The 16,638-nt window shown below is 35.9% G+C and overlaps 1 protein-coding gene across 1 annotated transcript in view; it reads right to left on the reverse strand.

The window, feature by feature from the left end:
• ATP13A4 (ATPase 13A4) overlaps nt 1–16,638 on the reverse strand; it is a 203,815-nt gene that overhangs the window by 89,150 nt on the left and 98,027 nt on the right. The window contains exons 7-10 of the mRNA XM_024244544.3: nt 7,331–7,401; nt 7,158–7,238; nt 5,570–5,639; nt 3,975–4,109 (exon numbers count right to left, since the gene is read on the reverse strand). Coding sequence (XP_024100312.2) covers nt 3,975–4,109; nt 5,570–5,639; nt 7,158–7,238; nt 7,331–7,401 — 357 coding nt within the window. The remainder of the gene's footprint in view (nt 1–3,974; nt 4,110–5,569; nt 5,640–7,157; nt 7,239–7,330; nt 7,402–16,638) is intronic.

The following is a 16,638-nucleotide window of genomic DNA, read 5'->3' on the forward strand; positions in this document are numbered from 1 at the left end:
AAGAGGCCCAGGAGAGACGCCTTGTCTCTTCCACCATGTGAGGATGCAATAGGAAGGTGCCATCTCTGAACCAGGAAGAGAGACCGCACCAGACACTGCATCTGCTGGTGTCTTGATCTTGAACTTTGCAGCCTCCATAACTAAAGAAGTAAATTCTGTTCCTTATAAGCCAAAAAAAAAAAAAAAGGAAAATCCAATTGTCTTCTATTAAACCAAACATAAAGAGATTGCAAAAACATAAAATAATGCCATTCTCCTGCTAAATTATTTTTATTTCAGAAAATACAGTTGTATTTAAATATATATGTATATATACATGTTATTATTATTTTAAATTAATAAATGTTTTATGATTCTGAGTTTTAATTCTTAATTTGGTAAATAACAAATGTTTAAAAGATTAAAAACTCTTAGAGATCCTCAGTGATTTTTAAGAGTTTAAAGAGCTCTAGAAACTAAAAAGTTTGTGAACGTTGAGGCAAAGCTTTAAAGTATGCGATGAGATTTAGAAGTGTTTGTAAGAGCAATGGGAATATTTTGAAGCATTTTAGTGATAAAAGCATGTAAATAATCATATTCTGCAAGAACGATGTACGGAGGCCAGATGGGAGGTGATTGCAAGGTAGAAAATTATGCTAACTTGAAACACAATAGTGGCAGGGTGGAAAAAAGTGAGGGATGCCAAGGGATATTTAGGAAGGAAAAATCAAAGGATTTTCTGTGTAGTTGAAGGGGAAAAAGAAAGAAAGTTTCAAGCCTGGCAACCAGATTTCTGGCTTGTGCAACGGAATGGTCAGTAGCATCTGCTACCAAATCAGATAAACCTAAGTGCAGATTTGAGGAGAAGAGTTCTTGAGTTTTATGTCGAAAAGTGTTGAATTTAAGGTAATTTTTTGATATTAAGGTGGGGATATCAAATAGGTTGTTGAAGCTATGAGTCTGGAACTGAAAAGAGATATCTGGATTTGAGACACATATACAAATTTGAAAGTCATTAGCATATGCCTTTAGAAGTCATTGGCATGTACAGCTATAAAAATAATGAAGAATCTTTTATGTACTTAAATGAAAAGATCCTTAAGATATATTAATAGTAATTTTTTAAATAGCAAGTTAGAAAATAAGGTAATTATGCTACCACTTACATAAGAAAAAAAGAAAATACATATATTTACTTCATTTGCCTAAAAACTTTTTTGGAAGATTACACAAGAAACTAATGTAAGCAGTTGGCCAAGTGGAGTGGGAGAGAAAAATGGAGCCTTTACATTAAATGCATTTTCATGTTGTTTTGACTTTGGAACACTCATTTTTTAAAAGTCAGATAGAGAAGGATGAGCTATCAAAAGAGAATGGAAAAGAGCAACTGGAGAGGATGGAGAGTATGTTGTCACTGAAGCCAAGGAAAAGAGTGCTTCAGAAAGAATGGAGCAGTTAACTGTGTCAAATCCAACTGAGAGGTTTAGCGAAATCTGTACTGGGGAAAAAAAATATCCGCTGCAGGGGGACCATAACATTAGCAAGCAAAACACCAAGAACCCAATAAAAATTAATAAAGGACTCAGAGTTCACAGTCAAAGAAATGTGAATGGCTTAAAGTGTGAAGAAATGCTCAACTCGTAATGGAAAACATGTGATTAGAATTACTGAATTCTATTTTCACTTATATTGGCAAAGATAAGAAAAACACTTATCTACTGTTGTAAGGAATGTAAATTGGTATTACTTTTTTATATACATAGAGAGACGAGGTCTCACTATGTTGCTCAGGCTGGTTTGAACTGCTGGGTCTAAGCTATCCTGCCACTTCAGCCTCCCAAAATTCTGGGATTACAGGTGTGAGCCTCCACACTTGGCCAATATTACTTTTTAAAGAGGCATTTTGACAACATGTGTTAAAATAGTGTACCTAGCTTATGACTAGGTAATTTCAATTGCAGAAATTTTCTATCTCTATACCAATACAGATATTTGTAAGCATATATACTTGTTATATACATATGTATACATATGTAATATGTGTGCACATGTATATGTATATATAGATGCATGAAAAGATATATGTGCAAGGATGTTCTTGCAGCATTGTCTTAGTAGCAAAAGACTAGAAACAACCAAATATATATCAATATTGGACTGGTTAAAAATTATGGTACATCTAGAGAAAATGTATTTGTGCAGATGCAGAAAGATATTTAGGATACAATAGGTAAGAAATTCAAGTGGAGGCTGGGCATGGTGGCTCACGCCTGTAATCCCAGCACTTTGGGAGGCTGAGGCGGGTGGCTCAGTGGAGGTCAGGAGATCAACACCATCCAGACTAACATAGTGAAACCTAGTCTTGACTAAAAATACAAAAATTAGCCGGGTGTGGTGGCACATGCCTGTAATCCCAGCTACTTAGGCAGCTGAGGCAGGAGAATTGCTTGAACCTAGGAGGCAGAGCTTGCAGTGAGCCAAGATCATGCCACTGCACTCCAGCCTGGGTGACAAAAGCAAAACTCCATCTCAAAAATAAATAAATAAATACAATTCAAGTGCAGAACAGTACACATAGAATATACTCATTCTGTAAAACAAATTAATGCACATGCATTTAATATAACTAAAAGTATACAGAAAATATGGTCCTAGTGGATGTATCTTGAAAGAGGACCTGAACACTGGGAAGTTTTCCCAACAGGAGGGAGCCTTAATTTTTATTCACACTCTTTTGTTCGGTTTGAATTTTATTTTTATCATAGCCACATATTGCCCTTCCTGTTAAGGAAAAAAACAGCTAATTTTAAAAGAACTTTTTAAATTTTAAAATGATCTATGGGCTTTGGGATCACAGTGGCAACCTTCACAAGATTTGTTTAAATGGAGTCATGAGGGAGCAAGGCATGTCGGCATGAGTGAAAAGTAAGAGGAAGATGAGTAAGTAATGATAATAGACACAAAGACTCTAGAAGTTTTACTGTGAATGGAAGAAGAGTGATATAGCAGTAGCTGAAGGCAGAAGCACAGTCAAGAGAAGAAATTATTTTGTTTGTTTGAGTTTTGTTTTTAAGTTGGGAGAACTTGAGAATGTTAAAAGTTGATGGGAAGGCTCTTGAAGAGAGAAGAGAGGAGTCTTTCATGGACTGCATAAGCACCCCAAGAAGGTGGGAGAGGATGGTCTCTCAAGCACTGGCGAAGGGCACTTCCTTCACTGGAATGAGAGTTCAGGGAAGGAGGGGGCTGCAGAGATGAGTCATTTGGCACTCGGAAAGTGGGGAGTTGGGCAATTTTCTGTCTTATGGCTTCCATCTTTTTTTGTGAAATAGTGATATCTGCTGAATTAAAGAAAGGGTGGAATATGAGAAGATGGGCGTCTCAGACACCAGAGGACAGAGATGGCTTGAAACCTTAACTTCAGAGAACGGAAGAGCACCTTGATTAGAGATGAACAGAAGCCTTGTCCAGATGAGGTTGGCATTCACGGATTTATAGTGCAACCAACCAATCTGTTCCATGTAATTTTTTTTTCCAACAGCATCTAGAAACCTGGTGTAGGCATAAAGAAAGCCAGGAGTTGGACTGGGGCCTTGACAAATGAGTACCAGCCAAACATAAATGGCAAAGGAGTTCATATTAAATAGACTCCTCCACCTTCCAGCTCTCTTCCACCATCCTCAAGTCCCAGCAGTATTCTCTACATACATTTTTTCACATATTCACAATTCATAAACCTTTGGATGTTGTTCTGGCTAATTAGTCTTGAGTAAATTAAAGAGAGAGGAAAAATAACTTCAAAGGTTAGGGGTTGGAATGGGAGGAAAGGGAAAGGACTAAATTGTTGAACACTAGTTACTGTGCTAGGTATTTACAAACTTGCTCTCATTTACTACGGAGTAGGAAGTGACTATTTCCCGATTCTCCTTTCTAACAAATTTTTAATAAAGTCACTATCCTTCCCTTTATGAAACCATAGAATTAATAGAAAAACTCACCTCTCTGAGATCATATACTGTCAAAGATATGGAAATTATGGACATGATTATGATGGCAAAAGCATATTCCTTATAGTCTTCACTAAACCACAAACAGACACTGAAGAGTTGAAATATATAAAATGGATTTAGAACCTGTTGGCAGACATAAAAACAGGAAGACAAGGGAGATTTTTAGGCTTCACACTTAACTCTTTGTTTACTTGTTTTCATAATCATCTTCATGACGTACATCATCCCACACAATATTCTTATTATATTTATTCGGCAATTGACATGTGCCAGACACTGCTCTAAGCAACTTTACTTGAATTTTCTCATTGAATTCCCACAGTTACCTTATTAACCAGAAGTTGTTACTTATCTCCATTGTAATGATAAAGAAACTGAACCTTAGAGCTTGAGAAATATGTCCAAAGTCATGCGACTATGATTGCCACAGACCCAAGACTTAAACACAGGCAATCTGACCCCAGAGCACTTACTTTTAATCACTGCCTCACTTTATAATTTACAAAGTAGTGTCTCATGTATTGACATGTTGGCCATCACAATAGTTATTTAAGGAGTAGATGTTGTCACCTCCTGTCTACATTTACTGGCCTTCAGAAAGGTGAAGTATTAGTTCAGGTTTACAAAGTTAAAATACTTTCTAGTCTCTTGTTCTCTATGATACAACACCTGCCATATTTGACGTCATTAAGGAACTTGATTAATGGGTGAGTTGAAGACTGCACATTCTCATAAGTAGAGAGCTGTGCTGAAAGCAGTAAGCTGTAATAGAGCATCTAGAACACTGCGAGAGAGTAGCTGTTAACTTCAACAGCTTTAATTCTGCTTTGGTCAAAAACATGCTGTGCCTTTACTTAAATTCCCCCTAGTTGGTTTCCCTCTGTCTAAAGCAGGAATGGCAAACCTTTCTTCTGGTTAGAAAGGCAGCACACAGAAACATTCCCTATTGGTTTGTTTTACTTTCTTTCATGCTTGATGGCTTGCTGGAAATCTTTTAAAAGTACCTGAAGTTTAGCAAGCTTTATTTAAGGCAAGGAGTGGAGAGAGCACAGGGAAGCCAGAGTACAGCTAGAGGGCTATAGTTTGATGATAATCGCTGTAAAGTGAAAAAATTTTGAGCTCAGTGATAGGGTCCAAAAGGAAAATTTCATCTTATACCTTGAGATCAGCAGTACTAAGAAGGCTGAATAAATGGGTTTTTTTCTTCCTACAATCTTAGGCACCAAGGAAATTGTATCTGTTACCTAACAAAAGGATTAGCTTAAAAAAATTGAGTTTCATGAAGTTAAAACAAGTTAAGCAGCATAGTATTAAAAAAGAAAAGAAACATTACATTCATCCAGCCATTAAATGGTAAATAAGTACAACGAGTTTCACATCCTATATTGCATAAGGCAATGTGCAAAAGAATCACTTGAAGAAAAAGAGTAAGCAAGAGATATGAGGATAATATGCTTGGCATACTTTCAAAATATATTCTATGATATAGTTACTTATTAACAAGTAGCACTCCTGATTATTTCACTAGAGCCAAACTTCTTTATTTTCTGTCCAATACCAAGAGAAAATGCTGGAGAAATTACCTCCTTGATGAGCAGTTTCCAAATTGGTGTAACTTCAACATCAATAGTATTAGGCCCACATATTAACCTCCTATAGAAAGAAATCACAGATCACTCCACCACAAATAATAAAATTAAAACTGATTCCTCACCTATTCAGAAAAAGGTCTATTCCATGTTCACTTTCTCACTTGTGAGACCAACATAAGTCTCCCTTGTTATATACCATTCTGCTCCTTCTGAAAATAATGGGAGGTGAGGGCTCCCAGTTGCAAAAACGATAAATATGACCATATTGCTTCTAGAACTATACTCTTCCCAAGGTCTAAATATTTTCCTAAATGGTATTTTGGGTATTTAACATTAAATATTGTTTCATTCAAGTACTTTCAGGATTGGCATGTTCCCAACTCTGTCTCTCCTCAATTCCCGTTTTATTACTGTAAGACAGTGAGGTAGTTAAGAGAAATCACTTTTATTGATAAGGAAATGCTGTTTCTACTTTCCTACCCCTATTTAGAAGTTCTGGAAAACTTCAGAATGTATTTTAATGTGAGTGGAAAGGCTCTGTGATCTCAAAAATAGCTCTACACACATAATTATTCAGCTTTTTGATTCAGTTTCTCTAAAACCCAGAGATGTGTTTCTTTGATTATGCAGAGGAAAGACATTTTATGAGTTATGTTACTGTTGAAAACACTAACTGCTTTCTCTGTATCATCCACCTCAATGCTCAGATTAAATAGCTTGGTCAAATGTATGAGAGCAGTGCTTCTCAAACTTTAATGTTTATATAGATCATGTGGTGATACTGTTAAAATGAAGATTCTGATTCAATGGGATGAAAAGTGGTCTGAGATCCTTCATTTCTAACAAGCTCCCAGGTGATGCTGATTCTGCTAGGCTCTACATCTCTTCAAAGTACTAGAAATGGCGAAGGCGGAAGCATGTGAATCATAGAGACTTAGAACAGCAAGGCCTTTAAAGAGTCTTTCTCCCCCTGTCTATGATTGGGAAACAAAGGTCCAGAGAGGAAAAGATATTTGTTCAAAGCCCACAGACTCTTGACATACCAGTGCCCTCCCTAAACCTCTCTCCTCTGCCTAATAACTGATTTGGAAATGTGGAGCTACACGTCTTGCATGGTGTCCTGCTGCTGCTCCATGGTTATTATGTAACTGCGTTATCATGGTCTAATATATATTTCTTGATTATAACCTAAACTGGCTCAACTTTATATTATAATAACCTTGAGAAACATTGTATGGAGTAGAAAGAGCATTACATCTGCAGTCAGGAGTGTGGGACTTAGTTCTTCCACTACTAATTCCCATCTGTGTGACCTCATTCTGGCCATGAAACCCCTCTGAGCCTCAGATTTCTCATTTGTTGTACGGAAATGGTGATAATGTCTGTTCTACCTGCCCCATAAGGTTGCTCTGAAGATGATGTAATATCATGTATGTGAAAGATTTAATTTAATAATACTAAATAGAGCATTACAATATTTTCTGATATTAATCCATTAAGATAACTACTTACTAGCTGTCTATTTGGCTAACTGATAATAATCCTTTTGAGCTAGTATAGGCAATAATATGCATGGTACCTAATCTCCTGTTCTTCTCTTGTCAAGCCTGATCCAAATTTTTGATGTATCTTGGCAGAACTGAGCCAGTCTTCCAAAGAGCTAAAATAATAATAATGAAAAGAACATATTTAGCAATAATATTTTTGAGATAACATTTTTCTTCTTTGGCTGTACTCACTAAAACAACTTACCCAATTTTCTGGAACTGTCCTTCTAAGTAGTTCCAAACATATCTTATTTTCTGCACTTTTATGCATCTCACCTGCAAAAGAAAAGTACTAAGAAAACCTCTAGTTTGAGGATCAGAGAATAAACAGCAACCCAGTGGCTAAAGAAGCATTTGTTTGAAAAGCAAAGATAAAACTCTAACATACTTATTTAAGATTTTACCTTTTTCTAACTTACCCTTTGCTTTTCTACCATACAAATTGTATTCTTTATTAGAAGTCATCATTCAATCAACATGTATCATGCACCTACTATATAGAAAAATGTATATGAATAAAACTTAGTCTCTGCATTCTACTACTTTATAAACGAAGAAGGAAAAAATTCCAAAAAAAGGCATACAGTCCAATATGTACATGTCAAAAAAATAAAAACATAATAACATAAAAAATATGGTCTTGAAATGCTGTAGACATAAAGATAGAGAAGATGATGGAAGGCATCATGATGGAGATGATGTATGAGTTACAGTGTTGAAGGATTGGAAGACTTATTATACTCAGGTGAGAAAATAGAAAGTATTTTAAAGACATTGTTCACAAGTCAGTTTGGGGGAAGAAGGCAAGTGAGCACGCCTGTTTGTAGAATGAAGAATGAAGCTAGAAAGATAAACTGAAACCAAAGTATTGATACAGGAATTAAGAAGAAATTACTTAGGCAGATAATGAGGCTACAGAAGTCCTCGGTAAGGTTTTCTTTTTAATGAAAAGCAGTGCCCAATCATTTTCCTTTCCAACATAAAAAGACCCAACTATATGCTACCTCTGAAGAATCATTTAACTAGTAATAACTTAGATAGACTGAAAATGAAAGAATGGAAGAAGACATTCCATGAAAATGGAAACCAGAAAAGAGTAGAAATAGTTATACTTAGATAAGATACACTTTAAATTAAAACTATAAAAAGAGACAAAAAAGATCATTGCATAATGACAAAGGACTCAACTCAGTAAGAGATTAATGCTCATATGTATGCACCTAAATATATAAAGCAAATATTAATAAAACCAAAGGGAGATATTGACTGAAATACAATGATAGTAAAAAATTTCAACACCTCACTCACAGCAAAGAACAGATCATCCAGACAGAAAATTAACAAAGAAATATCAAATCTAAACTACACTCTAGACAAAATGGACCTAATAGACACTTACAGAACATTCCACTCAACAGCTGCAGAATATACATTCTTCTCAACTGCTCATGGAACAGTCTCCAGAATAGATTATACATTAGGTCACAAACAAGTCTTAACAAATTTTAAAATCATATCAAGTTATTTTTTCTGACTATAATAGTATAAAAGTAGAAATCAATAAGAAAGCAAGAAGAACTTCAGAAACTTTGCAAATACATACAAATTAAACAACATGCTCCTGAACAACCAATTGGTCAACAAAGAAATTAAAAGAGACATTCAAAATTTCTTGAGACAAGTGAAAATGAAAACACAGCTTACCAAAAACCTATGGGATACAGAAAAAGCAGTTCTAAGAGGAAAGTGTATAGCAATAAACACCTATATACAAAAAAAGAATGATCTCAAATACACAATCTAACGTTGCACCTCAGGAAAAATGAGAACAAACTAAATCCAAAATTAATAGAAAGAAGGAAATAATAAAGATCAGAACACAGGTAAATAAAACGAGACAACAAAAGGTCAAAAAACCCAAAGAGTTGGATTTTTTCAAAGATAAACAAAATTAACAAACGTTTAGTCAGACTAAAGAAAAAAAGGGAAGACTCAAAGTCAGAAATGAAAAAAGAGACATTACAAATGATAACAAAGGAATAAAAAAGACCCTAGGAGGTTATTATAAACAATTATATACCGACAAGTTTGACAAATCTAGAAGAAATGGAAAAATTCCTGGACACATGTAAGCTACCAAGATTGAATCATGAAGAAATACAAAATGTGAACAGATGAATTAGCAATGAGATTAAATCAGTGATAAAAAGTCTTGCATCAAAGAAAAGCTCAGTACCTGATGGCTTCACTGCTGAATTCTACTAAACATTTAAAGAAGAATACAAATTCTACTCAAACTATTCCAGAAAATTGAAGAGGGGAAATATTTCCAAATTCATCTATGCATCACCCTGATAACAAAACTAGATAAGGTCACAACAAAAAAGAAAACCGTATGTCAATATTCCTGACAAACCTAGAAGCAAAAATTGTCAACAAAATTAAAGTTAACAGCACATTAAAAAGATCATTCACCATGATCAAGTGGAATTCATCCCAGGATACAAGGATGATTCAACATATACAAATGAATAAACATAAAATATCACATTAACAGAATGAAACACAAACACCATATGATCATTTGAACAAATACAGAAAAGCATTTGACAAATTCAACATCCTTTCATGTTAAAAACTCAACAAAATAGACATAGAAGGAATGCATCTCAACACAATAAAAGCCATGCAAATCAACAGCTAATATTATACAAAATTGGAAAATATTGAAAGTTTTTCCTCTAAGATCTAGAACAAGACAAGAATGCCTGTTTTCATCACTTTTATTCAACATACTACAGGAAGTCCTAGCCAGAGCAATTAGGCAAGAGAAAGAAGGAAAAGACATCAAAATTGGAAAAGAACTTAAATTGCCCCTTTTTGCAGATGACATATCATATATAGAACATCCTAAAGACTCCACTAAAAAAACTAATAAACAAATTCAATAGAGTTACAGAATACAAAATCAATGTATAAAAATCAGCAGCATTTCTATACACTAATAGCAAACTATCTGAAAAAGAAATCAAGAAGCTATCCCATTGGCAATGGCTACAAAAAATAATAAAATACATAGGAATAAATTTAACCAAGGTCTTGAAAAATCTCTACACTGAAATCTACAAAACATTATTGCAAGAAATTGAAGAAGACAAAAATAATTGAAAAGATATTCAATTCTCATGGGTTGAAAGAACTAATCTTGTTAAAAATGCCCATACTATCAAAAGCAATGTACAGATTCAATTCAATTTCTATCAAAATATCAGTGATATTCTTCACAGGAATAGAAAAAACAATCCTAAAATTTGTATGAAACCACAAAAGACCCTGGATACCCAAAGCAAACAGAGCAAAAAGAGCAAAGCTAAAGGCATCACACTATCGACTTCAAATTTCACTACAAAGCGATAGTAACTAAAACATTGGTGCTGGCAGAGAAACAGACATCTAGACCAATGGAACCGCATAGAGAAAACATAAATGGATTCATACACTTGCAGCCAACTAGTTTTCAACAAAGGCGCCAAGAACACACAGCGGATAAAGGATAGTCTCCTTAATAAATAATACTGAGATAGGCAAGGCATGGTGGCTCATGCCTGTAACCCCAGCACTTTGGGAGGCTGAGACAGGCGGATCACTTGAGGTCAGGAGTTTGAGACCAGCCTGGCCAACATGGCAAAACCCCGTCTCTACTAAAAGTACAAAAGTTAGCTGGGCAAGGTGGTGGGTGCCTGTAATCCCAGCTGTTCAAGAAGCTGAGGCAGGAGAATCACTTGGACCTGGGAGACCCAGGTTGCAGTGAGCCGAGATGGTGCCACTGCACCCCAGCCTGGGAGACAGGGCAAGACTCCATCTCAAAATAAATAAATAAATAAATAAATAAAACTGAGAAACCTGGCAATCCACATGCAGAAGAATGAAGCTAGACCCTATATCTTACCATACACAAAACTCAACTTGAAATAGATTAAAGACTTAAATGTAAGATGGGAAATGATAAAACTACTAAAAGAAAATATAGAGGAAACGTTTCATAACATTGGTCTGGGCAAGGATATTTTGGATAAGACCCCAAAAGTGCAAGCTACTCCAAAACAAAAATAGACAAATGAAATTACACCAAGCTAAAAGTTTCTATACAGCAAAGGAAATAACTAACCAAGTGAAAAAACAACCTACAGAATGGAAGAAAATATTTGCAAACTGTACATCTGACAAGGGATTAATATCCAGAATACACAAGGAACTCAAAAAATTCAATAGCAACAAAACAACTATTTGATAGAAAATGGGCAAAAGGCCTAAACAGACATTTTTCAAAAGAAGACACACAAATGGCTCACAGATAAATGAAAACATGCTCAACATCACTAATCATCAGGGAAATGCACGTCAAAACCACAGTGAGCTATCACCTCACTCCAGTTAGAATGCTATTATCAAAAAGACAAAAAAATGACAAATGCTAGTGAGGATATAAAGAGATAAAAGTCTTGTACACTGTTAGTGGGAATATAAATTAGTACAGCCATTATGAAAAACAGTATACAGGTTCCTTATAAAATTAAAAATAAACTATCATATGATCCCACAATTCCAATAATAGGTATATATCTAAAGGAAAAGAAATCAGTATGTCAAATAAATATCTACACTCTCATGTTTATTGCAGTACTAGTCACAATAGCCAAGATATGGAATTAACCTAAGGGTCTATCAATGGATGAATGGATAAAGAAAATGTACATGTACATTTTCTTTGTGGAATGTTATTTGGCCCTAAAAAGAAGGAAATTCTGTCAATTTTGACAATGTGGATGAACTTTGAAGGGATGTAAAATGAAATAAACAAGACACAATAAGGCAAATACTGCAGGATCTTACTCATTTGTGAAATCTAAAAAAGGTGACGTCATAGAAGTAGAGAGTAGAATATTGGCTGTCAGAGGCTGGGGGAATAGCATAGACAATGGGATAGAGGAAGGTTGGTCAACAGTACAAAGTTATAGTTAGATAGAAGGAATAAATTCTGTTCTTTTGCAGAGCAGGGTGACTATGTTTAATAATATTGTATTGTATATTCCAAAATAGCTAGAAGAGAGGATTTTGAATATTATCACCACAAAGAGGTGATAAACCTATGAGGTGACAGATATGCAAATATCCTAATTTGATTTATACATAATGTATACATGTATCAAAATATCACACTGTACTCCATAAATATGTACAATTATTATGTGTCAATTAAAAACAAAATTTTAAAAATCCTGGTAGCCAGATTAAACCAGTAAAAAAAAAAAAAGAAAAGAAAAAGATACTAAAATACTGAAAAAGATTAGGCTGGCAGCAAATACTAAAGAACAAAGAGGAGGTTATTACAAAAAAAAAAAAAGGAAGTGAGGGTCTGAGACTGTTGGCAGTGGGAGAAAAGGGAAGGGTTGACGCTTATGACAATTGTGTGTTCTTGCTTCTGATTCTTTAAGCAAGTTCATATGTGAATGTGAATTTCCGTGAACTGATGACCTAACTAAACACAAAGAGAAAGAGTGAGACTGCCATATTGTCACAGAGCAATGGTTATTATACTCTCAAGCTGCTCATTGGAATCATCTGGGGAGCTTTGAAAAAGACTGCTGTCTGGCCCCACCCTTAAGGATTCTGATTTAATTTATCTGTGGTGCATTCTGGGCATAAATATTTTTAATTTTCCTCAGGTAATTTTAATGTGCAGCCAAAGTTGAGGAACAGTGTCTAGAGCTTCCTTTTGTAGCTGCTCTGCTAAATTCCTATTTGAGAACTTCAACTAAATTTTTCTGTGTTTCAGTTTCCCCATGAATAAATTTATTCAATTGGACAGATTGTCTATATTCTACCTCAGCTTCTCTCTAGATATTCTATGCTCAAGAATATTATAGTCATTAGATACATTTTAAAACTGGAAAGACCATATAGCTGGCACAAAATAAGTGCTCAATACATTTTTTATTAAATAAATGAATGAAAGCTTTGTAAAATCATATCAACTAGAAATGCAGTTTAAATCCCTTAGCTCCAAGGTCTAGGTTACCAAAAATGAATGTTAACTCTATGCAATAGGTGTATGTGCGGGTACACATGTGCACGTGTGCATATACACACACAGAGACATTCAAAGTTACCAAATAGCATGTAAAATGCTGTATTTTTTTATTTTATAGAATGGATTTATTTCAGCAAGGTTGGTTGCAACATAATGCATTTAAAAATTATATCTTATTGCCAATTTAGAATGAATTGCCAGTAGGAATGACACACAATCTCTCTCTAATTTGCAGATTTCACAATCTGCAAAGGAAATATTTGTAAATGACAGGCTCTAGGGTGTGTTAGCCATCATGACACATGTTGGAATCTCAAGCATCTTGCCTCACAATTTACTTTTCTCTTCAGTATTCTTTGCAATTTTGCAAATAGAGCAGGATTGTAATCACAGCTACTATTTTTGGGGCATGTTAGGACTTTTCACGTTTTGTTTAGTCTTTTCCATCATCCTGTGGTAGGGCAGATATTATTTTCCTCTTCACTTTGCACCTGAAGTTCATTTTGCTTAAGTAACTTGCCAGGAATTTGAACTCCAGCCCATCTGGCTCCAGAGTTCAATCTCTCAAGGGATATCATATTCAAGCTAGTCCCAAAGGAAAATCTGAAAATCCATTGACTTCAGGATTCAAGCTGTATAAAGTGATGGCTATCTACTTATTAATTATATAAATGCAAAAATCTGTGTTAGAAATATTTTAAAGGACAAATTGTGGTTCCAATGTGAGGCCCCTGATCAATTCGAGAACCTCTTATCAAGAGGCAGAAACCACACACTGAGGTTGAAAAATGTATAAAACATAATAGACATGAAACATCTGTAGATGAAGGCAGCAATAATGAGAAATAAAGAGGCTACTGATAAGTTTTACCTCGGGCCAGAAAATAGAAAATTCCATTATCTTCTGACAATTTATTAAGCCATTCCTCACAGAGTGAGAAGAATGGCTCCATCCTAGACCTTTTGAGTATATTTGAGATTCCCCCAGGAGAAAACATCTCTGCCAGGAGTTTATCTGCTTCCCCCATCACTCTCAGAGTCTCTGGAAGCTGGTAAGAGGATGTTAAGTACAATATTTGCAAGAGATGAAGTTTATTTGCCCATTTCCTGGAAATTCAGACCAGGAAACACCAATTAGGAAACCAAATATCTGCTGCGGGGTGAATTTCATCTTTCTGCTCAGGAATAAGGAAGATTTCCTCTCCCTGGGCTTTCTGCTTATAATTTCTTGTTAGAACATGTTACAAGAGCATCCTGTTTAACAGGTTAAGCACTGGGTGTCAGCTTTGCCTGCAATCCTACAAGATGGTCCTTAGCATCTCCTCTTAGCCTGTTTCCAAACCTGACATAATTCTTTGCTGTAGTCTTCAGACTTCCTTTAAACCAGCGATCTCCAACCTTTTTGGCAGCAGGGACCGGTTTTGTGGAAGAGAATTTTTTTGCGAATATTGGGGATGCGGTGATGGTTTCAGATCATCAGGCAATCATTAGATTCTCATAAAGAGCACTGTAACCTAGATCCCTCACATGCACAGTTCACAATATTAAGGATTTCACTCCTATGAGAATCTCATGCTGCTGCTGACCTGACAGGAGGCAGAACTCAGGCGGTAATTAGCTCGCCGGCTTGCGGCAGCTCACCTCCTGCTGTGCGGCCTGGTTCCTAACAGGCCACGGACAGGGCACCAATCGGTAGTCTGGGGGTTGGAGACCCCTCCTTTAAATGCCCCTAAATGGTTACCCTCTTAATAATGTTGTTATTGTCATCAAGGATGAGCCCATGACAGCTCCTCTGACTTTAATGAAAGTTTTGTTACTAGCATAGCTCATTGAAGTTCACAAATGACCTTAATATCCATCGTCTCATTGTATGTTCATAACAGCCCTGAGAAAGGCAAAGAAGGGGTATTACTTTTATTTCATAAATAAGAAACTCAAGACCAGAGAGGCAGTAACTAACAAAACTGCCTATGCCATAGCTGGTAAATGAAGACAGTACACCTATCACAACTTTCCATTTCAAGACCCCTGCCTCTCCTACAATTCTGTGTGTTGACTTGGCCATTTCTTCATTTATCTGTCCACTTATTTATTTGATGCTACTAAAGATGCTAGAATTTCAGAGCAATAAAACTATGAGAACATAGGCTATCTGGGAAGCTTACTTCTCCAGGTGAATGGACATCTAACAGATTAGGGAAACTATTATTTCGAGGTACTTGACCTCCTTTGTTTTTGTTTATTTAGGCAGCTAAGACAACTGAGTGGGTGGGGTGCAGTGGCTCACCCCTGTAATCCCAGCACTTTGGGAGGCTGAGGTTGATGGATCACCTGAGGTCAGGAGTTCAAGACCAGCCTGGCCAACATGGTGAAACTCCGTCTCTACTAAAAACACAAAAATTAGCTGGGTGTGGTAGCAGGTACCTGTAATCCCAGCTACTTGGGAGGCTGAGGCAGGAGAATTGCTTGAACCCGGGAGGTGGAGGTTGCAGTGAGCCAAGACAGCGCCATTGCACTCCATCCTGGGCAACAAGAGTGAAACTCCATTTAAAAAAAAAAAAAAAAAAAAAAGACAACTGGGTGACCAGGTGATAACAATTGACAATAGGAAAATTGCTCGTAATTTACTTCTATTACTTTAAATAACTAACCTTGAGCTCATAAAACTAATTTAAACAGCTGACCACACATACATAAATGTAAGACAAAACATTCTGTCCTATAAAATGTTTTTAATATGAATGTTAACTAGTGATAATCCAAGCAGAACTAATTTAATAGGGTGAAGAGGGAGCAACCCAAATACATTTGAATGACAAGAATTCAAATAAGGTCATTTTTGCAGGCATAAGCAAACCTCCTGGGATATTCCTGGGTGATTACTTTTACTATAAGATTAACCCTGTTACATAGATTGTAATATGGGGAACAATACTATTAAGAGCTAATATGTAAGAGCTGGGCTGGGCGGTACATGCCTGCAATCCCAGCTACTAGGGAGGCTGAGGCAGGAGGATCACTTGAGCCCAGGAGTTTGAGGCTGTAGTGTATTATAATCATGCACCTGTGAATAGCCACTGCACTCCAGCCTGGGCAACATAGTGAGATCCTACCTCTAACAAAAGGAAAAGAAAATAGAGCAAGTATGTATTGAGCATCTGCTATATACCTGGAACTACTTTAATCTTTGTATTTCTAAATTTATTGAATTTTATCAATTAATATTAGAAATAGACATTATTATCATCATTTTGTAGATGAGAAAACAGGCTCAGCAGAGTTAAGATCAATGGTTGCACTATGTAGAAGGAGGAAGCTGAGATTTGGACGGTCTGGCTCCAAAGTTCACGTTTTAAATATACACTATCAAATGAGGATTGGCATCGTGGAGGAGCTACATTTAACTTTATACTTGAGGGGAA

Source organism: Pongo abelii, chromosome 2 (assembly GCF_028885655.2).
Source record: "Pongo abelii isolate AG06213 chromosome 2, NHGRI_mPonAbe1-v2.0_pri, whole genome shotgun sequence".
Classification (NCBI taxonomy): domain Eukaryota; kingdom Metazoa; phylum Chordata; class Mammalia; order Primates; family Hominidae; genus Pongo; species Pongo abelii.